Consider the following 25451-nt stretch of genomic DNA (forward strand, 5'->3'; position numbering starts at 1 on the left):
CTGTTTCAAGCAAAGTTGAAATACCAAACTCTACTATAGTTTAAAGAACAGGACAAAAATTGCCCAGGGTATAATCTTGACTGATAGAGAGCTGGGTCCCCTCAATTTGCCAATCTAGGGTGCTTTGCCATAAGAGTAACAACTCTTTGATCTGCTTAATCACAGCCTCGAGCATGCAAATCACTCTCAGCTATACTGTACGAATGCTATAGCCAGCTATCTATGAATTGAACTGCAGGCCAACACCAGCAAACTCCCAGTCCAAGACTTCATTCTAGAAGTGTGTGCCTTGTACAGCCTGGCATACTCATGGACAGCACAAGCTCATATAAAGTCTATAATTTCCATTAATAGGAAGTGTTGTGCACATATCTTATAATCTCAGATGGAGCTTCCCAAACACTCCAGGCACACTGGTTTAGATAAAACATGTATGTTTATTAGCTACAGGGAGATGGATTTTAAGTGATTACAAGTGGTTAGGCATAGGAGTGAAAACTGATTACAAGAAAACAAAAGATAAAATCTAACTTGACAAGCTAAATGAATTCAAAGCAAAGGTCTCTCTCACCACATGCTTCAGTAGTCTCACTGCCTGGATTTCATTTGGCCAGGACTACAATCTTCCTCTGCACACCCTCCTCCTTCTTTCCCCCCTTCACAGTTCAGTGTTACTTTCCTTGTTTTTCAGGTGGTGTTGTCATGGACAGAGAAAAAGGGAATATGTGGGGTAGGGGGGCTTGTTTCCCTTTTCTTTTTAATCAATTCCAGATAAGGTTCAGAAGATGTGTGGAAATAGGAAGCTCCAGATGTTTCTTTGCCAAGATGTAAATTTCTTGCTCACACCTTTTCCTACTGAAGAATGGCAGTTTAGCCAGATGATAGACCATGTGATTTTAACAACGCCTGAGGTGTCAGTTTGAATTTTGTCTTTGAGGAACTGGTTTGTGCCTGTTTTTACAGACTTAGAATATCTCTCAATGTCATATAATAGAGTCTTATAACTTAACATTGGTGTGGCAACATAGTATGTAATCAGGACATTAATGATCAGCAAATTATGAATTTTCAAATGATACTTCAGGGGCATACTTTTAAAAAAATGCAATCTAGTTTTGTAAAAGGTGAACACAGGGATAAAGACTTTCACAATGGGACTATCCAAAAATGTTAATGCCGTTTTACTATTATCTGCCCATACTTAAGCACACAGAGTATTTTTGGTCTCAAGGTACCACAATCAGGCAGGGATGCAAAACACTGGCTTGAGAGCAATTGTTAGTATTGTTGGGTTCTCAAAGTTATAGGTGAACAGTGGTCTATTTTGAGAAGGGAAAAGCTCCAAGGATTTAATAATTTGTTTTAAAGAAATTGGTAGTAATGCAGCACTATTCTTATGCAGGACCATTTGTTCAAATTTACAATATGGGGGAAAAGAGCCACTTGCCCCAAGGCTGTGATGCTCACAACAACCATACTTAAAAGGATGCAAAGAGTGGTACTGGAAAGAGACTTTTGTCTGAAGGGAACAGAGGCATCTATCCACTGACCTGACATCTCAAGAAAGATATTGCCTGTACGGAGGTCATATCTGAGATATCACTGAAATATTGTCAAGGAACTATTCACTAAAATATATATTCCTATACTCTGGCCTATGGTTTATTGTCCTGTGTAAACTATTAAAACAACATTACTATGAACAGAATAGGTGACAATGAAGAAATACAGGAATGTAATTTGATAGCACAACTTTTAATTTTAACTAGGCTTTATTATAATCTTATGTTTTGTGTAGTCAGCTGAGCTTATCAGGCACTATTATAAATTGCACTAGAAAGTTGTTTGCAGCAATACAACAGAATTCTGGATGTATGATCCACACAACTTGTGAAAAACATTAGTGTTGCACAATTTAGTACCTACAGTTCAGGAAATGCCAAATGTATGTTCCCCTCACATGTACCACCAGATGAAAATGTTAATTCAGGCTATCATTGCAAGCATTGTAGGGGAGCCGAGGCTACCCTGCCTTGGCAATAAATAGTGATGTCTGCCTTGTCCAAAGTGCGGATTTCTGGCCTGTTTCAATTCGTGTGCAAATAAGTACACAGGCAAGACCAGAGAGTCAGGAATTGTTTTGCATAACAATGCAGATTAAGCATGATACACGAGACCATGTCAAGAACACAGGACAAGTGGCCTTGTACTGGTACTTCTGTTTCTGATAAGCAAAAAGTATAGATGGAGCCGTGGAACTGTCAACAGCGCACATAGTTTAGGTAACATGCTGGGTAGCAGGATGTACCCCAAATACGGGCACTGGGCTTTTTACATATCCTACACAATACATAATCAGTTGGTGAATATTAGATGTACTAAATCTCGCCTTGCTATAAATTGGGCTTAGTAAGAACAATTGATGGGAGGGAATGGGTAGGATTGACCCACACGTCCTGCTCCATGTAACTAGAAGTAATTAGGCCCTTCACATCGACAGCCCAGTGCGTTGTGTTCCAATGAGTGGGAAGAAAACAGAACCACAATCTTCTGCCTGGCACTGTAGGTAGCATACCGGTAAAGTGTAAATGAGTTAGGTTTTATTATTATATATAGCAGATCTTGTAAGAATTGCTTTTGCATTGCTTTGCACTGTATTAATTACTTCAGAATTTATAATATTTAAGGTTTAAATTGTATAGTAATTGTTCTTAAGGCTTGTAAAACTTAAACAACTGTATTAACTGCTTAAAGCTTTCAATAAATAAGAAAGTGGTTAAGTAGCCCTGGAGTGTCTGTTTTCCCTTGGATCTAAAATAAATCCAACTGCACAACAAGCACACAAGAGGTTTTACACTTTATTAAAGATATCACATTGGTTTAATCCTAACACCACCATGAACTGCAGGTATCATTAAGCATTATCATGAAACCTGTGAAAAAAACTCAAAACCGCCCACACACACACTTACTTTCTAGTACCCAAGAGGGGACATCACATCATCTTCTTGCCTCTTCTCATTGCCTTGTACAACGTTATGTTTAAACTGGAGAAATTGCAAATTACCTCCAAGTCAAACAATTCCTGAAATCTGCCTATAAATCGATTATCTTTGTCCAGCCTGAATCTCATGGCCCAGAGAATAACAGTGTTGTCCTGACACAAATGATTGAAGGTAAGAAGGAGCTCTTCCAGGAAGGGATGGTAGTATACCACATCAGCAGCCATGATGTAGTCGAACTGACACAAAGACTTGGGGAAATTCTTCTCTAAATCAACTCCCCATGAGAGTTCTTTAATCTGGGGCTGATGCTTACATTTCGTTGTAGTATTTTTTAGAACATTGTACTGAAGGTTTCCTAGCAATTCAGGCAGATCTGTAGCAGTCACATGTGCACCTGGAACAAGAAAACCACCACCACATATTAACCTATAGTTCAAGAATTACAAAGAAATCTGTTGCAGTACAATATACATTTCAAGTGTGTTTCCACGCAAAAACAAACAATTAAAATATGGGCCTGTTCTGCAAGATCAAAAATAGAATGGGGCCTTTATATCAAATCTGCTTGGTATACTAGTCAAGAGATGGGGGAGAGCACTTTAACTACCAACCCTGCAAAATCATCCCGGGATCTGAAAATCCCCTGAATTCTTTCCTTCTTATAAAAGACACTGCAGGCGAAATGGTGTCCTCAGTTACAATGCAGTGGTTAGCGATTCCAGTTACTGTTGGTAGAGAACAGGTTGTCAGGCAAGAAGACTTTATGGATAACGGATGGGACAGCAAACTCAAGCATACACTGTGTTCAAAGTGACTTGAGAAAACAGGAAGGGGTTGCTTAATAATCATAAGATAAACTGCTCTTGTGAAAAGTTGTCTGAATTTAGCCTCTTCTACATGAATCTGACCTCTTGGTCTAACAGGACCCCTAGATCTCACAACATCTGACTTTTGTCCTCTGTTTAATATTGAATGGTGGTCAAAACTACTGCCTCCCAAGTAATTTTATGAGGATAAAAGCAGAACTGGCTTTGAAGTTGGCTGGAAATCCCAAAGAATTCAGTGTTTCTTCCTTGGTTTTTTACAACATTTTAGAGGAACTGAACAAATATACACTCCAGTAGTCATCAATATTCATCTTAACGACATTTCCAAACCCAGAAAAGCAAATCTAAATACTTACCAAGTAAACTGGCTACTATGGAGACCAGCCCTGTCCCAGCCCCAATTTCAATTACACTTTTATCAACCAGGCTGTATTGTTTAGCATTTGTTTCCAAAAAGTGAGATAGAACAAGAGCCTGCAGAGAAAAACATAAGAACATATTGAACAAAAAGAACCCGCTCTGTGCGCACACAAAACCTATCACTATATGAATGCTAACCTTTCTGAATCTGAATTACAAAAACACCCAGCTTTTTTAAAAAGTCAAGATTTTATGTAATTTATTTCACATCTATCTAGGTCCAACTGCACAGTAATAAGGCAGAGTTTTATTTCAGTTCTCTTACAATAACAGATCATCCTTTATCCATTATCTGATGGAGAGATTATGCACCTTGCCTCCAACAGCACCTTCTGCTGCCTAATTTGAGGAACTGCATTATCTTTCCAATCACAGCCATCTGAATAATTCCACCTACCACTGAATAATTCCACCTACCACTTCAATAGCTCCTTCCATTCCAGAATCTCAAAACACTTCACGACCATCATGCATTTTTGTCCAACCTCTCTCCACCCCTCTCCATGTGAGAGACACGGGAGAATGATGAGCCTGAAGCACAAATTGCTGAAGTGATTTGCCCAAGCTTACAGCACAAGCTTGTGATAAGGCTGGGAACATAACCAGTATTTCCTAACTCCTGTGCCTATGCCTCAAAACACAAGGCCATCACTTTCTCACAGAAACAATGAGAATAATGGGAGCATTGTGGTTAACACAGTAGAGGCAACCAGTGCCCTGCAGAGGAGGGGAGACAGGAAAGGGGGCCAGCGTGACAGCACTTGGCTTCAGCAATTAAAATCTAGGGGGAGGAGTGCATGGCCCATCTAGGGGGCATGTGACCCTGTATGCACCACACACACAGCACCCATGTGGGGAGATTTGCGGTCAGAACCAGAGGAACCAACCCAGAAATGACTGCCAAGAGATATATTTCAACCCCAGTGGAGGAACAGGAAGCAGTGATTCTGAATGTCCATGTCTCTGAGTTTCAGTTGGACCATAAACATCCTTTAACGGTTTGGGGGTCTGGTTCCCATGTGTGTTCCTAGGACCCTTCAACAGTTGTTCTGGCACCCTTACTGAAAAGATTTTCTCGCAATATCTAGTTGTGTTGCTGTTTATTGTATTAATTTTCATCCTAGTCTACAGTGGGGGAGGAGGAAGAGATTTCATTTGTAAAGTGCCCTGGACACACACACATTAACACAAGCATGATCTATATGCATTCCAGAGTAGTTTCCCGCTCTCCAAGAAGGCTGGGGAAGCTATTACTAAATATTATTTGTTAAGATCTTATGTCATGCTTTGGCACTGAATGATATATGCATCTAAATACAATTCCTCTCCTGAAGGAACCAAGGTTCTCAATCACCTTTGAGCTATATAAGCTGCAGAAATATACCACAACAAAAAAACCCTAGATACAGATTCATGGATTTTAAAGCCAGAAGGAACTGTTGTGATCATCTAGTGTGGCTTCCAGCAGAAAACAAACCAAAGATGTAACCAAAAAACAGGACTATGTAGCACTTTAAAGACTAACAAGATGGTTTATTAGGTGATGATAGATAGATGTAACCAGTAATTCCTGACTGAAATCCAATAACTTCTGGATGATTTAGAGTGCACAGTTTAGAAAGGCATCTCATTTTGATTTAAAGACTTCAAATAACAGAGAAACCAATACATCTCCTGCTAAGCAGCTTTAATAGATAATTACAGTTAAAAATCTGCCCTTCTCTCCCACTTTCAAAATGTCTAGCTTCAGCTATTAGCTCTTGTTACAGCTTAGGTTAAGAAACTCTTTACAATCTTCTCTCCATGTATGCACTTACAGATTAATTAATGGAGATGCCTATGTCCTAGAACTGGAAGGAACCTTGAAAGGTCATCAAGTCCAGTCCCCTGCCTTCACAGCAGGACCAAGTACCATCCCTGACAGATTTTGTCCCAGATCCCTAATTGGCCTCCTCAAGGACTGAACTTACAACCCTGGGTTTAGCAGGCCAATGCTCAAACCACTGAGCTATCCCTCCCCCCCTAACTTTAATTGATCAAGTAACATCTTAAACTTCTACATCCCTGCTTACTCCCCTAACTTTTCTCCATAAAACAGCTTCCAGTAAACCACAGCGACCTGAAGCATTCTAAGTGATATTTTAGTTTCACGACTGAAGCAGAAAAGCAAAGTTACTCACTTTGGTGCAGTAACTGTCGTTTGAGATGTGTCCCCCCATGGCTGCTCCACCGTAGGCGCGGGAGAATGGAGATTTTTCTAGTAGCAGTACTCGGCCGGACTACGCATGCGCAGTGGTGTCTCACGGCGTTCGTGCTCTTTTATGTGATTGCACGGTCCGGCCCCCGCCAGTTCCTTGAGACCGCCTTGGAATCTGGAAGTCATAAAGAAAGAAAGACTCCGAAGCGAGGAGGAGGGTGGGTAGTGGAGCACCCATGGGGGGGGACACATCTCGAAGAATGACAGTTACTGCACCGAGATGAGTAACTTCGCTTTCTTCTTCGAGTGATGTCCCCGTGGGTGCTCCACCGTAGCAGCAGCAGTACTCCACTAAGCAAGAAGGTGGGATACGGAGACCCTATTTGTCTGCTGAAGAGAGCACTGCTGATGCCACCATGGTATCTAAGAGCCCCCTCTGCTGTACTGCGTAATGTTTTACAAAAGTGTCATGCGAAGACCAGGTGTCTGCTCTGCAGATGTCTTTAAGGGAAACACCCTTGAGAAGGCTGTTGAAGCTGCCATTGCTCTCATGAAATGGGCTCAAGGTTGTGTCAGAAGCGGTATAAGCCTGGATGCGTAGGCTTCAGTTATGCACATGGTTATGAGTTTTGAGATGCGCTGCGATAATATTGGCTGTCTTTTTGATCTCTCGGCCAGAGACACAATCAGCCGGTCAGTTTTTCTGAAGGGTCTCCTGCATTCTATATAAAGTGCAAGGGCTCTGCAAATATCAAGTGTATAAAGGGACGCATCACACAACGAAGCATGAGGTTTTGAGTAAAAAGATGTAAGGACAATTGGTTCATTGACGTGAAAGGTCGAAGAAACTTTAGGGATAAATGCTGGGTGAAGCCTTAGGACTACCCCATCGGTATTGAAAATGGTATATGGGGATGTTGCCATAAGTGCCGATAACTCACCAACTCTGCGTGCCGAAATAATGGCAAGAAGGAAAACCACCTTCATAGTTAACATCTGAAGTGGTATAGTTGCCAACAGTTCGAATGGTAAAGTAGTTAGAGCTCCAAGTACGACATCTAAGTTCCACACTGGAGAAACGGGCTTGTGAGGAGGGCTTAGGTTCATAAGGCCCTTCATGAATCTCTTGGTAGTTGGGTGGGCTAACAGGGAGGTGCCTTCAATCGGTTGTCTGAAAGCAGAAAATGGACGCTAGATGAACTCTGAGAGAAGCTAACATCAGCCCTGTGTGTTTTAGGTGTAGCAAGTAGTCGAGAATAATGTGAAGTGGAGTCGACTGAGGGAGCAGTTGCTGTGTGGAGCACCAGGAAATGAACCTGTGCCATTTGGAGAGGTATGTGGTTCTGGTTGTTTGTCTTCTGCTGTGGATTAGTATTTCTCTGACTTGTGTAGAGCAAAGGGAATCTGAAAGATTCAGCCAGCTAGGAACCATGCGGCGAGCTTCAAGGCATGTATCTGGGGGTGTCGTAATAACCCTTGGTTCTGGGTGAGAAGGTTCGGGAGGGCTGGAAGTGGATACGGTCTGCATAGTGACATGCGTCAGAGGAAAGGAAACCAGTGCTGACACGTCCATGCTGGCGCTATCAGTATGACCATGGCACTGTCCATTTTGACCTCCTGCAGAACTTTGGGAATGAGAACTGTAGGTGGAAAGGCATAGAGGTCCGTTCCAATTGAAGAAAAATGCATCGCCTAGGGAGCCGGGGCCAAGTCCGGCTCTGGAGCAGTAGTCTTGACATTTCTTGTTGTGACAAGTGGCAAAAAGATCTATTGAGGGTGTGCCCCAGCATTGGAAGAGAATGTGGAGGACTCCATCGTGTAACTCCCACTTGTGATCTGGAGTGAAGTGCCTGCTGAGAAAATTCGCCGCAATGTCTGTGGTGCCAGATAAGTAAGATGCCATAGGTGTAATGCTGTGGTGAATGCACCAGTTCCAAAACTGGATTGCCTCCACACACAGGGAGCAGGATTGAGCGCCACCTTGATGGTTTACATAATACATTGCTGTGACATTGTCTGTGAGGATTCTCACTATGGTATTGCGGATGTGGTCGTGGAAGTATCTGCAGGTATTGAAGATTGCCCCAAGTTCCAGAAGATTTATATGGAGCCATGTCTCTGATGGCGACCATTAGCCCTGGGGGGATATGATGCCCATATGTGCTCCCCACCCTAGAAGGGAGGCCTCAGAAGTGATGTGGTGCGAGGGTTGGTGGTGGTGGAAGGGCACGCCGGCAAGAAGTTTTGTGCTGTTCGTCCACCACTGTAGCGACTGGAGGACCAATTGCAGAGGGGTCACTGATCTGTATAGATCATGTTTCGTGTGATTATATACCAGTGCTAGCCAATACTGAAGACTGCGAAAGTGTAGTCTGGCGAAGTGTACCATGTCAGTTGTGGCAGCCATGTGACCCATGAGCATTAAGCAAATGATTATCTGAACGGTCAGACTGCCTTGAATGATTTGTATCAAGTCTTAAATGGCTTGGAACTTCTGGAAGGGTAGATATGCTCTGGCGGTGTTCGCCTCTAGCAGGGACTGATGAATTCCAGCTCTTGAGTAGGGTAAAAAGTGGACTTTTGGTCACTGATAAGGAGTCCGAGGATATAGAAGGTTCTCATAGTGGAGTGGACCATATTGAGCACTTCAGTACGTGAGTGACCCTTCAGCAGGCAGTTGTCAAGGTAAGGAAATATGATTACTCCTCCTTGACGGAAGTGTGCGTGTGGTGACTGCTGTCATCGTAGGAGACTGTCTGCATACCCCTGGCCAAGACATCAAACCTGCTGTTTGTTGTTCAGCGGGGTCTGCATACGGTTGCCCAGGTTTTGATGCCTCTGAGGTCTTTGGCGCGGACGTTGCTGATTGAGGATCCATGCTGCCATTGCTGCCTGATATATAGGTAATTGTAACGCCATTGGTAGGCAGCATAACGGCATCGCCTATATGGCGGAGCATACATACCCAACGTCTGGAGGGTTGTGCATGAGTCTTTAGATGAATGTAACACACTGTCTGTCTTTTTGGAGAATAATTTGTCTTTGTTGAACGGCAAGTCTTCTACTTTATTTTGTAGGTCTTTTGGGACTCCTGCTGACTGAAGGTAGGATGCTTGTCTCATGACTATTGCCATAGCCGTGGACCGGGCCGCTGTATCTGCCACTTCCATGGCTATCTGGAGAGCTGTTCTCATTGAGGTGTAGCCCTCCTGCACAACTGATCTTAATATGGGTCTTTTTGACTCCAGTAGATGGTCCAGCAGTAGCATCAGCTTTGTGAAAGTATCAAAAATGTGCTTAGAAAGATGTGTGGTGTAATTAGATATTCCGAGCATGAGCATTGTGGAAGTGTAAACTTTTCTGCCCAATAAAATCGAGTTTTTGTGTCTTTGTCGGAAGAGACGTGTTTGTATTGCGGCATTTTAGACCTTTGATGGGCTGCATCCACCACTAAAGAGTTGGGTTGGGGGATGGGTAAAGAGGAACTCCATGCCTTTAGGAGGTACAAAATACTTCCTGATAAGCTTTCTTGCTGGTAGGTGGTACAGAGGCCAGGGTATGCCAGATTTCTTCAGCGACCTCCAGTATGGAATCATCTAAGGGTATAGCTATTCTTGATCTGTGTTGGGGCTGGAGATTTTTAAGACAGCGATGTCCTCTTTTGTGTCATCCAACTGTATCTCATGGCTTACTGATACCCATTTGAAGAGCTCTTGGAATTGCCGAAGGTCATCAGGCCGAGAAACATCTCGAGGGATGACAGCTTCAACTGGAGAAGAAGAATGGTTAGTGGGGGACACTTCCGGTGGGTGCTCCTTGGTGATGGAATGATGCATATCATCTGGTTCCGATAGAAGTTGTTGTAGAGATGCAGGCTGTCCTGTTGGGATGGGAGGGGCTAGAATTGGGGAGTGTCTGGGAGATGTATAGCCACAGTATGATCTTCCATGAGATCTGGACCTATGGTGGTAGGAGTATCTGTTGGGTGAGTAATGATGGTAACGGTCATCACGGTGGTAAAGTCTGTCAAGTGGTGAGTGCCTGTCAGAGTAAGTAGTTTGGCCATGTTCCCAATGCCTTATGTGAGAACACAGAGAGCAGGAATGGATGTACGACACTCTAGAGGAAGCCAGAGATATGGAGAAGTATTGTTGATGGTAGTGACGATGGTCCCTGTGGGCTGCTAGGAATGGAGAGGGCAGACTCTGGTGTGGAGAATACGGTGTTCAGCAGCGTCCCCCACTGTAAGATCTTGAGAAGCGTGATGCCGGTGGGGAAGGGGACGATGCCGGTGAAAATACTAATGAACGAGAGCAACTCTGCGGAGGAGGAGTACTCGGTGCCGGGACATGTGGTTTGATGCTTATATGTGGAGTCGGTGCCGTTGGTGCCAGTACTGTAGATATCGGTGCTGACCCCCGCCCTGAAACTGTAGTAGGCACCGGTGCCAAAGTTGCTGCTGCCAGTGCCGATGATGACCTCAGCATGGAAGAATCCTTTGGTGCTGGAGGTTTAATAGTGGGTGGTGCCAAGGAAACCTTCGGTGCTGCTGTCAGTGCCGCTTCTGCTGGTCTTTTGGTTTTCGGTGCCGCAGGAGTCTTTAGACGCTGTTTCACAGTGCCTGAAGTACTGGGCTTATCTCCTGTACTAACTCTGCTGTGAGATGGCCAGTAGAGACCTGGCAGGTGACGCCTGAGATATTTTGGATGAAACATTTGTAGGAGATGAAGTCCTAGGTTTCAGAGGCTGGCCTGAGGAGGCCAACTCTGAGCCCGTGAGCTGGAGGGCTTTATCAAACAAAATCATCCACAGCCTCATCTCCCTGTCCCGTTGGGCCCTTATGGTCAGTTTGTGCAATGTGGGCACTTTTGTGGGACATGAGCTTCCCCGAGGCAATGGATACATGAGGAATGCCAATAAGAGGTGGGCATTGTCTTGTGGCAAGTGTCACACTTCTTAAAGCCAGGTGAGGATGGCATTTTCAATCTTCAAGTTTGTGGTTTTTTTTGTTTTTTGTTTTTGTTTTTTTAAGTTTTAGGGTTTCAAAGGGGAGTTTAACTAGTAAATATCTCTATCTCTATATAACTATGCACAACGGGAGAGGAAAAAAACCTTGAGGTATTAGTATTATCAGGGCATGCCAGCTGTGCAGTTCGGTACGCTGCGCATGCACTGACCGTGCTGCGCGGCTGTGCTGGCTTGTAATCTACTCACCACAGGCAAGTAGATTACAGTAATTGTCGAGCCTTGATTATTATTATTATTATTATTATTATTATTTTGAAAACTAGGAGGAATGAAGTAAAACCATGAAGAACAGTAACTATTAACAAAAACAGTCTCATGATTGAGGTGGTAAAAGAGGGAAGTTGAGGAGATCAGTTCACTCTGTCTGCAGCCTGAGGCGATTGTGCAGTCTGGCCCCTGCCAGTTCCTTTATATCACACAAAAGAATGCGAACGCTGCGTGACACCACGGCACATGTGCTGAACTAGAAAAATCACCATTCTGCGGTGCCAGGGCAAGCCCAGCACCTACGATGGAGCACCCACGGGGACATCACTCGAAGAAGCAGCACTAGTTCCATTCATCATCTGAAAAAAGGTAGGGGCAGAAATTCAGAACTATTTCCAAGTTTAGGTAAAAGTTAAATGACAACTTTGGGTAGAAAAGTTCCAGGTCCCCATGAAAAAGAATACATATAATGGTTTCTTCTGGTCTCCTTGCAACAGAAATTACTTTTAGGAAGGCTACTTTTTAGAGGTCCAGGATATAACAAAATAGTTCTTTCCTTTGTTTTATTTGTAGCAGGTTAAAAAAGAAATGGGAAGCATTGACCCAAATGTTGCTGAAAGCACAAAAAAATGAAAAATTATATACATTTTCCTTTATCTAGCTCTTCAACTGAAGGACTATGGAGCCCTGTGCACTCAGCAAGTTCATGATTAATTGTGTGGAAGCATGGCCATCTCCCACCTGCACAGCTCTGACATAGAAGATTTGTGGGTTGCAAAGCAGAGGCAAAGAAAATGCAGAACATTTCTCTTGGTTTTATAGGGTAGGGCTGAACAAATATGCAAAGCAATTTAAAGGGCTAGTGTTTTAGAGGAATAAAACCTGATAATAATTCATAAATATTGTACCGATGGCCAGACGAATGCCCCATAACAGTCAGTGCCTTCTGTAATTTTTATCTCATGACCAGCAAAGTAAAAACCTTCCCAACATCTGTTAGTTAAAACAGAAGGAGAAAAACGCCTTCTCATGATTTCTGCAACTGTCTGTTCGTCTTCATTTTTACCTGGAAATAAAATGATGAGAGATCATACAAGTTATACAGTACTGCAACAGAACTGAAAGACACACAGAACTGACTGACCAGGAAGCTACTGGTTTATACAGGCAGGCAGCTCTCTAGCTGCCAATCTGACTTATGCCTGAGAGTGGAAATGTATTTTACAATAAATTGTCTTGTATGATATGGCCCTACTTTTGCTACTAGTACAGCCACTACCAACAACAGTCTCCTAAGATATAATTCAAAACTATTTATGCAGATCACAATGCATTTCTTCTCATTGATGATGCAGATGGGCACAGAAAATATAAAGAAAGCAATTAGAAAAGTGGCAATATCTTAATATACACACACTTATATAAAATTATATATAAAAATATATAACCTTGTTATTAAATAGGAAGTATTTTCAATTAATGCTACTATGCTGTTAACTCTCATATTTGCGTTTGTGTATTTTTCATGTTTTATTTCCAAGGCTCTTTATGGGATCCAAGAGTACTATTCCCTTTGACAATTTACAAAAGAAGTCAAAATACCAACTTGAATCTGTCACTGAGCATGTGAAGAAAAGACTTTAGCAACACACATTATGATAGCTAAGAGAAGAAAGCACGACTGTTGGCAGTTAAGCATATCCATTCAACCCACTCTACCTTTATATACAAATTCTTTCCAGTTGGCTAGATCATCCAAGTATCTTCCTTGTTACTGTGTGAAGAATATTTAGGACAGCTAACACAACCATGCATACATTTTAATAGATACATTTATATATATGGTGTCATCTGACGTCTCACAATAAAAGGAAGTTACCCACCTTGTGCAGTAATGACTGTTCTTCAAGGCGTGTGTCCCCGGGGGTGCTCCACTGTAAGTGAGGGGTCTCCCTGGAGCCACGGCAACATCCACAGCATTCCTAAAGGGGCTGCCTCTCAAAGACATTTATTGTGCAGCCACATGGTCATCAGACCACACATTTTCAAAACATTATGCCATCATGCCCCAACTGGCAGCTGACACATTAATGGCTAAGGCAGTTCTATCTACTGTTACAAAGTAGTGACTCCAAGTCCCACCAGCCACACTGAGCACTGTTTTGTAGTCACCTATAGTGGAGCACCACTGGGACATCACCCGAAGAAGAAAATGAAGTTACTCGCCTTGTGTAGTAACACTGTTCTTTGAGGTGTATCCCCTCATGGGTGCTCCATGATTGTCCCTTCCTCCCCTCTATTCAGAGTCCAATTGCTCTGCAGTAGATGAGGAACTGAGGGGAGGAGGTCGGGCCGTGCTCAACTGTCAAACCGCCAGCAACATGAGAGGTTCACTGAGCATGTGTGGCCCAACTGTTAACTGCCATCAAAAAGTCTCCGATCCTGCAGCTGCAGGGAGACCCTTTACCTATAGTTGAGCACCCACAGGGACATCACCTGAAGAAGAACATGCAAAACTGATATAAATATAACCACCATAAAAAGCACAAGAGTTAACATTTTCTACACTAAACTATGGACACACGTTTCAAAATGGGCTCTTAGGCTAAATCATCTGGAAGATTGGAGCTTCTTGGTTAACTACTGGAGGGTTAGTTATATAACAGTGTAATTACATTTATTTCTTAAACCTTACATAGGGGGGCAGAGCTCTTTCATTATAATATCAAATTAGGTGACTTTTATTGCTCAAAAACTGGAGTAAAAAAGGGGTTATGTTTCCTTTTAAAGAACAAAGAACCAGGGGCAGAGACACAGGAGATCTGTAGTAAAAAACATAGAAAAAAAAGTTCAGAAGAAAACTTGTGCTGAAGTTTATTTTTTGTTCTATACGTTAATAAATTATATCCCTAGAGTGGGGCAAATTAGAACTATGTTGAGTCCAAATACTTTGTTTGGAAGTGGTCGGTATACAACCTGTTTAAAAGTAGGTACATTCCAGTAACTATCCAATTTGCACTAAATCCCATACACTTTAAACAACAATAATCTGTTGTTTTAAAATCATGAAGCAGTAGCCTAAAAACTGAGTTAAATACCATTCCTCAATTACTAGCATGTATCAGATATACTGTAAGACAGGGATGGGGAAATTGGATCCGCTGGCTGGATCCGGTCCACAGAGTTAGTCTCAGGAGGGCTCCCAATGCTAACCCTTGTCTCTGAAAATACCAGAGGTTCACAACTCTCATTGGCCACAAATTGCCATTCATAGCCAATGTGAGTGGCAGGAAGTTATGTCTCAGGCCACGATACTTCCTGCCACTTGCAGCCAATCAGAGCTGTGATCCTCTGACACCTGCAGAGGTGCAGGTATATATAGCGGCAGCAGCCCACCGGGCTGCCTTTTTTTTTTTATTGTCCACCCCTAATGTAAGAGATAAGATGAATTCAGCACTTTCTTTACTCAAATTATGAGCTAAGTAAGAATCCCCTTGTCACCAGATAATTTGTTGCAAGGATTGATCAAAATTTCCTGTTGTAGTGGAGCAGCAGAGGCGGTGTAATAATCAGGTGCCCGCTCCAATTTTGCTTGCAATCAATGAATTCTCCCCCAATAAGCAGTTAGTAATACTTTGCACTTATACAATGCTTTTATCCAGAAGATCATTAAGTGTTTTATGAATATTAATTAAAATTCATACCCTTCTGTGACGTAGGACAAGGATACTTCACCTACTATTGAAAAGCAGCAATTTTGGGAAAGGAACGTGGCATCATTCAACAGCACAAAGTGGAGGAAAAGAAGTGAAGACAATTACATTGAAACAGCACGAGGACTGTTAATAAGCAAAAGTTAAGTATCCAAGCTGGCATGTGACCAAGACAATGGGATTAAGTACCCCTCCTATACAGAATCTGCAATGATTATCAGCAATCAGATAGCAGTTTTCTGTATCATCAATAAGACACGCATGCAGCAGCCAAGCACACATTGTACACTTTGCTGGTGGACAGCCACAGCACTTACTCAGATGCAAAAGTGCCACCTACTACGGAGCAACCTGAATCACTTCCTCAGGAAAAAGTGATAGCCCCTTCCAAGAATTGACCTGACCTAACCTTATTAAACTTTCTAAGTCTGATGTGGCACACAGCAATCTTATTTACCTCTGAAGCCATATCATCTTGTGCTGTGACCTTAACTCTCCCAGCTGGATAGCCCCTCTTCCAGCTGACATGAAAACAGAAACCCAAGCCTTCCTATTTGCAGTGTAGGACATGACCTGACAAGGTTCAGCTCTGCAACAACATACTCAACCTGCTACAGAAGCTACATACTCTCTAACCTACAGTTATTCAAGCCCTGTACTTGTAAATATCTGAATGCCATGTATCGCAGCTCTAGGACTGCATGTAGTTCCTCCAAGCACTACTCTTGGTAGAGCCACAATTTCTAATCGTTATATTTAGAAACAAGCCAATTCAACATTCTGATTCAACTTTGAATGCCATGTTGAGCTCTAAAAAATACCACAAAAGCCCTGTTAGATGAGCCTAAATTTTTAAAAGCAACTATTCATTTTGGGTGCCCAGTCAGAGCTATCTGAAATGGGCCTACCTGATTTTCAAAAAGTGCTGAGAATACACCCTCTGAAAATCAGGCCCCTTCATTTTTAAATATCTCAAATTGTCCTAAAATGGAGGCTTCCAAAGACACTTCAGATGAAGACAATATCCTTCTTTAGCTGTATTTAAGTCTTACTTATTAACAAACTTACTGCATTGTATATTTTAAGCATGCTAATGTCTTTTGTGGTTCTCTCTGACTCAATCTGATGTCAATATTGCCCTTAAACTACTGAAGAATGAATGCTACCAATGCTCTAGCAGTGCTGCAGCAACAATTTAGAGAAGTTTGGAGCATCATGTGCTTCCACTCTTGTTAGTCACGAAGGACAGAGCCGGTCACAGATTATCAGAGGAGATAGCAAACAGGAGCAGCTAATAGGGGTGTTTTACAAGGTAATTGTGACGGGGCATGTGAGTGGGGCTAGATACGCTTAACATTCTTTAAACTTCTGTAAAATTAAATCCAACACCACCGGATTTTTTTAAAAAAAATCCAATCAAGAAAGTAGTTCAGGCGTAAAAAGAGCATGCATGGGGCCTATCCAGTTTATTGCACCATATGTAGAATGTATGATTACCTGCCCTATGGATAGGTAAATCCTTGCCCTCAGAGTCCATGTATGAGCTTTGGAGACCAGAGTGGAAGAGAGACAACTAAGAGGGAATATGATAAAGACGTATAAAATCATGACTGGTATGTAGTAGGGATGTCAGCGACTAGTCAAGTAGTCAAAGTCGACTACTTGATAAACCTAGGCTTATCGGGTAGTCAAGTTGCTACTCAACTAGTTGCTTCCACCCCTTCTCCCACCTCTGTATTAGCAGCAAGCGGAGGGAGTAGGAGCTGGTCCCCCCAGCACCATCTCTGCAGGTAGGCAGATGTGCAGCAGGGCACCCGGCATGAACCAGGACTGAGCACTTCCAGCTCGCATCAGGTCCCAGACCCAGTGCCTCTGCTTTTTAAATGTAGTAAGAGATGCCTGGCGGCTGGTCATTCTTACTACATTAAAAAAGCAGAGCTGCAGCATCTGGTACCTGATGTGAGCCGGGAACTCAGCTGTCCCGGTTTATGCCCGGTCTGAGATCACTGCAGCTCTGCCTTTTAAATGTGGTAACCCCCTTATTGATTAATCAAGTAGCCGATGGAAATTCCATCAACTACTCGGTTAGCTTACTATCTGCTATTTAACATCCCTAGTATACAGAAAATAAATAAGAAAACATTTCCTTCGCATACCACCAGGTAGGGTGTTACCACATGAAATTAATAGGCAGCAGATTTAAAACAAACAATAGGAAATATTTCTTCATGCCACACACAGTTAATCAGTGGGACTCCCTGTCAGAGTATGCATAAGACCAAGACTTTAACAGGTTAAAACAAAAACCTTAGATAAATTCATGAAGGATAGCTCCATCAATAGCTATTAGTCAGGATAGTCAGGGATAGTGTCTCTAGCCTTTGATGTTAAGGCTGGGAATAAGCAACAGGGGATGAATCATGTGATTGTTGCCTGTTCTGTTCATTCCCTCTGGCATACTTGGTATTAACCACTGTCAAAAGAGAGGATACTGGTCTAGAAGGACCTTTGGTCTGAGGGAGTGGGCCATTCTTATGTTAGCTCAGTGATTTTTTTTATAAACAAAAAAGGTGCTGGTATTAGGGTTGCCAAGCAAAAAAAAAAAAAAAAAAAAAAAAGGTCAGAGGTCGGGGCCGAAATGTGGCCACAGCCCCTTTAATTGCCAGTGGGTTTCTGTCCGGTGTGGCACGAGTGCTCCCAGGGCTGGCTGAGGGCTTTGCTGGAGAAAAGCGAGTGTTCCCAAAAAAAGATGACGGAAGGTCGTACTGGTGCGTAACGGCACAAAAAAAGCAGTGTTACACCTGAGGCTGAGATGGAATTTTCATTTCATGTTACTATTTTCTTTTCATAAACTTATTTTGGGAGCTGAGATTTATCATGCTGAAATACAGCCAAGCAGCAATGTACACATGTGGTAAGTTTCTGATAAATTCTTATGTTCATTTCTGAGTTATCAGAGTGGGAGTAAGTATTTTTCTGGAGTCAAATTTGGGTTTGGATAGCTCAAAAGCAGGGCTCCTAGAAAACTTCCAACTTTGCATACGCAGAGATATAAATGTGCGGAATATTTTGTAGTATTTGTTTTGCCTTATCTGAAGAATTTTGATTTGAAATAGCATTTTGTGACTTTGAAATCAATGGACTGCATTAGCAAAGTCATAATTCGAAATGGTCTGAGATAAACAGAATGAAGTTTAATAAGGACAAATGCAAAGTGCTCCACTTAGGAAGACACAACCAGTTTCACACATACAGAATGGGAAGCGACTGTCTAGAAGGAGTACAGCAGAAAGGGATTTAGGGGTTATAGTGGACCACAAGCTAAATATGAATCAACATATTTATCAACAGTGTGACGCTGTTGCAAAAAAAGCCAACATGATTCTAGGATGCATTAATAGGTGTGTTGTGAGCAAGACACAAGAAGTCATTCTTCCACTCTATTCTGCGCTGATTAGGCCTCAGTTGGAGTATTGTGAGCAGTTCTGGGCACCACATTTCAAGAGAGACGTGGAGAAATTGGAGAAGGTCCAGAGAAAAGCAACAAGAATGATTAATTGTCTAGAGAACATGACCTATGAAGGAAGACTGAAAAAATTGGGCTTGTTTAGTTTGGAAAAAGAGAAGATTGAGAGGGGTCATGATAGCGGTTTTCAGGTATCTAAAAGGGTGTCACAAGGAGGAGGGAGAAAAATTGTTCTTCCTGACCTCTGAGGATAGAACAAGAAGCCATGGGCTTAAACTGCAGCAAGGGAGGTTTAGGTTGGACATTAGGAAAAAGTTCTTAACTCTCAAGGTGGTTAAACACTGGAATAAATTGCCTAGGGAGGTTGTAAAGTCTCCATCTCTGGAGATATTTAAGAGTAGCTTAGATAAATGTCTATCAGGGATGGTCTAGACAGTAGTGGGTCCTGCCATGAGGGCAAGGGACTGGACTCTATGATCTCTCAAGGTCCCTTCCAGTCTTAGTATTCTATGAAAGTACAATGTTCTGACAATAGTGCTTTCATCTTAAAGCAATTGTGTAACAACTTCTTTATTTTTACTTCCAATAAAGGTTACTTTCCCAATTCATAAAGGAGGGGTAGGGAGAACACATAGTCATATTTAGTAACACTTAAGGGTAAACCTCAGAAGCTATTGCTCATTTTGCATACACATCTTTCAGATGTTAGTCTGAATCTCTTTGGCCTATAAAAATTAGAGCCTCTATTTTGATCTAGATTAGGGTCCAATCCTGAGAATACTGACAAGTCCCCTGAGCTATTAGCATGATCTAAGAATATAAGAACAGCCATACTAGCTCAGGCCAAAGGTCCATCTAGCCCAGTATCCTGTCTGCTGATTGTGGTCAATATCAGATGCCCGAGAGGGAGGGAACACAACAAATAATCATCACATGATTCCTTTCCTGTCATCCATTTCCAGACTAACAAACAGAGGCTAGAGATATCATTCCTACCCATCCTGGCTAATAGCCATTGATGGATCTAACCTCCATGAATTTATCTAGCTCTTTTTTGAACCGTGTTAAAGTCCTAGTCTTCACAACATCCTGTGACAAGGAGTTCCACAGGTTGACTGTGCCTTACTCTTACAAGCCTTACTCTTGTGAAAAATCCCTGATGTCAATGACCACTAATGAACTCCTTGCACATGCAAAGGCTTCAGGACTGGAGCCCAGAGTCCAATAATCTTTGTTCCTATTTCATTTTATCTGCTTCTTGTTACCTTGTTTGAGGGGTCCTTGAGAAACAAGGAATTCTTCAGTTATTCATGCCCTTGTCACCTTTCAGCTCGACTGCAGCATGAAGCACTCAGCACTTAGGAAACACCAATGGATCCAGAAGGCCACAGCTCATCTCTTCAGAACCACAGGCTACCATGAACTCATCAAACCTGACCTCTGCTCTTTACTTTCTATAGAACACTGAATCAGATTAAAGGTCTCACTCCTTATCTTCAAGGTGCTCCTCAGCCTGGGGCCACAGTATCTAAAAATGCCTAATGATCCAGGATGAGGACCATAATCTACAACTTCATTCCTGAGGTACAACAGAAAACTGCCGTAGATGGAAGTCTGTGGAATATAGTCCCTCCCAGGAGCTAAGGGCCAGCACAAACTTTATCACCTTCTGCTCTAAGTGCAAGGCATATTTCTTTGACCTGCCTTCTCTAACAAACACATACCAACATGTGTGCACATGTGTACATTGCACATAAAAAAGGATATACTGTAGACAGAATAAAGCAGAGGTCCTGTGGAAAAATCAGTATGTGTTCATGTAATTAAAGACCATATCATAATGTACATGCTCAAGGAACCCAAATAAGGGCTAACAGCAGAGGAATGCTAAAATGCTAGGATATGAGTTCCAATCCAGGTGCTTGAGGGAAGCGTACTTTAATGGTCAGTCTGTTGCCCATTCCCCTCAAACTGGACCTCTTCTGCCTAGTATGTCAACATGGAGGATGACTACATAAGTAAACAATAAGGGTTTACTGGTTAATCCTGTCGACACCACACATACCTCCTTCCTTCCCCCCCCCCACACACGCTGCCTCTGTATCAGGGCAGCAAGGGGGGGGGAGGATGTGGGAGCCAGTGCCATGGGAAGCCAGCTTTAAGCCAGCTCCCCACAAGCACTGGATCCGCCTGCTCCTCGACCTCTGTGCTGCTGCTTCTGATAGAAAGGCAGAAACACAGAGTGCTCCCCAGGATTGGGGCCGGGAATGCATGGCTCCCGGCCCACCCACAGGGACTATTGAATAACTGTGTAACTAAATTTTGATGTGGTTACACAACTAATTACACACTAACTGTCTGTCCACCAGTCCTCTTTCTACCTCAACACTGGCTCCTCTTCCCATCACATTCTCCGTGCCTAAATCAGTCTCAGACTCCCCTCCTCAGCTTTCTGGTCCCAGTCTCAGTAATTCTAAATCTCTCCATTCCAGACTCCCCATCCAGCAGCTCCGTTATAATAAAAAAACCCCTCAACCAACAACACTCCTTCACATACCCCTCTGCCGCTGTGAAGAATAGGAGAGAAAATATGTGACAAATGATAGTTATGCTGGTTTATGCTCACATGATATTACTGGGACGAATATAGCATAAGAACCTAAATAGAACATAACATTAACAATGCCCTTGAAAGATTTGAAAGAGTAGTCAGGAAGCGCCTTGCAGACTAATTCAATATAGCAATTGTTAGATGAGCTAGTAGTGATTAGCAGAGGCTGTAGAACACTAAATCCTTCCACTTCACTTAACACATCCTGACAGTAATTTGCTACTTTCAAAGAACATGAAACAAAATATTTTTCCAGAGAATAAATTTACATAGAGACTATTTGACTAATGTTCTTTGGCTTAATCTTTTATAGGTCTTGCAGATAATCCAATACTACTGCTATTAATGCCTGCAAAGATATTAATAGGAAGAGATGAGCTCTGCAAAGACCTGGGTAATGTCATCCCTTCCCCTCCTCCTCTCCCTCGACTGGAAGGAGCTCCTGACTCTTCCCTCCTGCAGTGCCAAAAGGCTGCTAAGTCAAGTCATGTTCAGGTGTGAACTCTAGCAGAAATAAGGGGGCATGTGACTCTTTGTACTTCCCACACACACATTGCCTTGGCATGACATGGCACCAGGAATCAGAAGAGGAGGGTCCTTCCCAGGTGCCCAGCCAGGCATGGAGAGTGAAGAGTTCTGAGCAAGGAGGGTTGGGTCAGTCAGTCAGCTGCTTGATCTCAATGTAAGAGAGATGTTTGGGAGTAGCATCTGTGTGTATGTGGCAGAGTAGGGGTGTGTGTCTCACCTTTCTCTGTGGAAATCCTAAAGCCTTAAAGAAGGTAAATAAAATAAAAATTCTCAACTTCACAGTATTTCTTTTTAACAGTCACCTGGATGTTGATTTGAACGTTTGTATTGTATAGATGATCGCCATGGAACTTGCTTGAATAGGAGTAATTTTATTAGGTGTCCCATATTCAGCGTGAGGAAATATGGTCATCCTATGTTGGCGGAAGGTCTATCTGGGTTGGGCTCGAGTGCCAACAAGAACTTAATGAATTAAACACATATGAATGAAGTATCCAGGAGAGAAAAAGAAAGACCCGGTAGTCAAACACTGACTAAACATTGTCTTTTAATGCCTGGTAGTCAGGGAAGGAGAAGGCATGGAACACACAGGGCTGCAACTGGGGAGAAAGACACAGGAGTCTGTGAGTGCTGTTCTTCTTAATGTGGTCACCTGACACCAGGCAGACACATACCAGGGTCAGGGGTCCAGAAGAGACTGAGATGGACTGCAGGAAGCCATGGAAACATAGACCAGTTTTTCCTGTCACTATAAACACAGACATAAGCTTGACTTTTCCATGCTGATCTAAGGAGTCTTAAAAGATTGTATACCAGCTAATAAATGCTATCTTGTTTTGAAAATGCTGCCCAGTGCAGCTGCAAAAACTTACAGGTTACATTGCTCCCTGAATAAATACAATCTCTACCAGGAGTTTTAATTCATTTGGACTTGCTGTAGAGGAAGTCTTATGCTTGCTTGAAACTAATCCCCAAAGCATTGTAATGCCTGCATTTCAGACTTCTGATCTTCCACTTTCTGTCTGCATGACAAGAACCAGGGAAGGAGGTGAATGGAAAAAGCCCTCGAACAATTGTGGGTGCCTTTTTCTGGTTACTTAACTTGAGACCATAGAGTTTGATTTGCAAAAGTGCTGAAAACTCATAGCAGCAACTAACATGAACGGGTACTGAGCTTTATGCGTTCAAAGTGCTATATAATGGCAGGACCTGATTTTTCACAGTTCCTAAGCATCTCAAATTGGGTATCCAAAATAAATGGATACTTTTGACTTCAATCTCTCTGTGCCTCAATTTTTGGATAATACCACTCCCTGACCTCACAGGGGAAGTGTTATGAAAATACATGCTGATGTTTGTGAAGCATGCATATACTGTAGTGACTAATACAATTGAAAAAGCATATGAGGATGTTAACTGCCTTTAAAGCAGGGTCTGAACAATGTGCAATAGAAAAACATGAATACTGAATAGTTGCTCAAGAAGTGAATGCTGACCATTCATTATGACAAATGTCCAGTCCTAGATATAAGTTAACATTTTGAAAACTCCCATCCCAGCCACTATTTTACAGGGTTTTTTTAATTTAAAACCTAAAATCTGAGATTAGCCTTAAAGGTTAAGGGTCTTTACAAATCAGAGGGCCCGCAGTCACAAATTTTGTAGGAGCAAAGCCTGACCCTGTTACCAGCTTTATGTGATGATTTCTCAGGATTAAGTTGGAGGCAGTCCAAACCAAAATTGAGCTTATAAGTAATTCATTTTGACTAATTGATACCCCACATAGAAACTCTACATTAATATCCTGATCTATGGCAACAGCTTAATTCACTGGAACCAGAAATGAGCAACCTGCCATACACACTACTGTGCACTCTGGTAAGAAACTGCTAGGGTTGGGGTGAGCTGGCATGGCATAATATTATGAATTTGGGCTATAAAACTGCAATAAATGCATTTTTATATAAATGTTAACACAGTTCCTTATGTGAAATGAGTATGAAAATACCTCACAGAACACCACATTTTCTTCCTCCTCAATCTCAAGCATACAGGAAAATGAAGCAGATAATTAAAATAAATTACCTTCTTTGTGTTCCAGATTCCTTGTTAATACAGCAGATATCAGATGATTACACTGCGATGGTGTCACGTCCATTTTATGTGATACAATACTGGACAGAAAATATATTCATTAAAATATCAAATGGAATATTTTTTTTATATATATATATATAGTGTGTGTGTGCGCATGTGCGTCAGAGAGAGAAAGAAAATTTTGTGCTGGAAACCAAAATTCTGCTTAGGAAAAAACAGACAAGGCAAACAATGAGGAATACACAGTTAAGAGCTGCATGAAAAATAAAAATATAGTTTTAAAAAGTGAGTTCATATTGATGTAGAATGCATTGTTTTTCTTTATATTGGAGGAGAAATTAATGAGGCACTCTGCATGACAGACAATATTGTTTTACCACACAGCCACTTTAAGCTGGGAAAACATTTCTTTTTATATCACCCATGCGTATTTTCTTCTTAAGGCCATGTCCACAATACACTTATGTCTACTAAACTAGAAAACATCCTATTAGATTTTGAACGTTAATTCATAGCCTGCTTACTGGATTTTGCACTCCAGTGCTATGATTAACTAAAAGTACTCCAGTACTAAACAGTTCAATCAGTAACTTACACTGCTTATATTAAATAACACAAAGTAATTCAGATTAATTAGAATGAATTATGAAAATTCAGGCATGAAGAATTTCTATGGTGTCCAGTGTGTAAAAGCTATATTACATTGTATCCATCAACATACCTGAATCTATTCTCCTGGCCTTCAAATAAAGGAGATACAGAAAGGTTTATCTGCTGGACTTTCCCTTTCAATTAGCTCAAATAGTCCCAGATAGAAAAGCACTCAAGTCTGTTACATACTGCGAACAATTCCCCACCAAAAGGCATTAATAAATCCTGACAGCTGCAGCCTGAACACAAAGTGGTCACACAGTGCTGCGTTTCCCAGATAACTTGGTACTCTTACATAAGGGAGGAGGAGTTTCATAACAGCAAGAGGTCTAAATGCAATAGCACTCCAACAAGTAAAATTAAGTAATCTGAACAAATTCACAAAAATAGAATAGCACTTACTAAGGCTGTGACTATCTAGATCATTTAAAAAAAATAAAGGAAAAAATCATTCAAAACTAAACTTTTCTTCCAGACATTAAGGGTAATATTTAAAGCAATAGAGGTCTGGTTTGTGAGATGCATGTACAATTGCATGTGTAAATTTGAGTGCAAAATTACTACAACTGATTACCTCAGAGCAGATCTGTACACTCACATGCTCAATTTAAAAAAGAGGCAAGTACAGGCATATAATTGTACATCTTTGTATACAAACTTCAAATACTGAAAATTTGGCAGTAAGTGCATCTATAAGATCT

General features: G+C 41.9%; 1 protein-coding gene across 1 annotated transcript; it reads right to left on the minus strand.

Moving 5' to 3' along the window:
- Positions 1-656: 656 nt before the first annotated feature.
- LOC102445348 (methyltransferase-like protein 21E) lies at positions 657-25098 on the minus strand. The gene is made up of 5 exons (XM_006131033.5): positions 24821-25098; positions 24088-24176; positions 12593-12750; positions 4189-4306; positions 657-3399 (listed from the first exon to the last, which is right to left on the minus strand). Exons 2-5 carry the CDS (start codon positions 24158-24160, stop codon positions 2996-2998), a joined length of 753 nt encoding a protein of 250 aa, XP_006131095.3. The 5' UTR covers positions 24161-24176; positions 24821-25098; the 3' UTR covers positions 657-2995.
- Positions 25099-25451: the final 353 nt, after the last annotated feature.

The sequence above is a fragment of the Pelodiscus sinensis genome, chromosome 1, assembly GCF_052426305.1.
Source record: "Pelodiscus sinensis isolate ZL-2025 chromosome 1, ASM5242630v1, whole genome shotgun sequence".
Taxonomy (NCBI): Eukaryota; Metazoa; Chordata; order Testudines; family Trionychidae; genus Pelodiscus; species Pelodiscus sinensis.

Coding starts and splice junctions, on each gene's coding strand:
- LOC102445348 (XM_006131033.5), bottom strand. CDS start 24,160: ATGGACGTGACACCATCGCAGTGTAATCATCTGATATCTGCTGTATTA. Junction 4,307..12,592: donor GGGCATTCGTCTGGCCATCG/GTACAATATTTA, acceptor TTTTCTCTGCAG/GCTCTTGTTCTATCTCACTT. Junction 3,400..4,188: donor CATAGTAGCCAGTTTACTTG/GTAAGTATTTAG, acceptor TTCTTGTTCCAG/GTGCACATGTGACTGCTACA.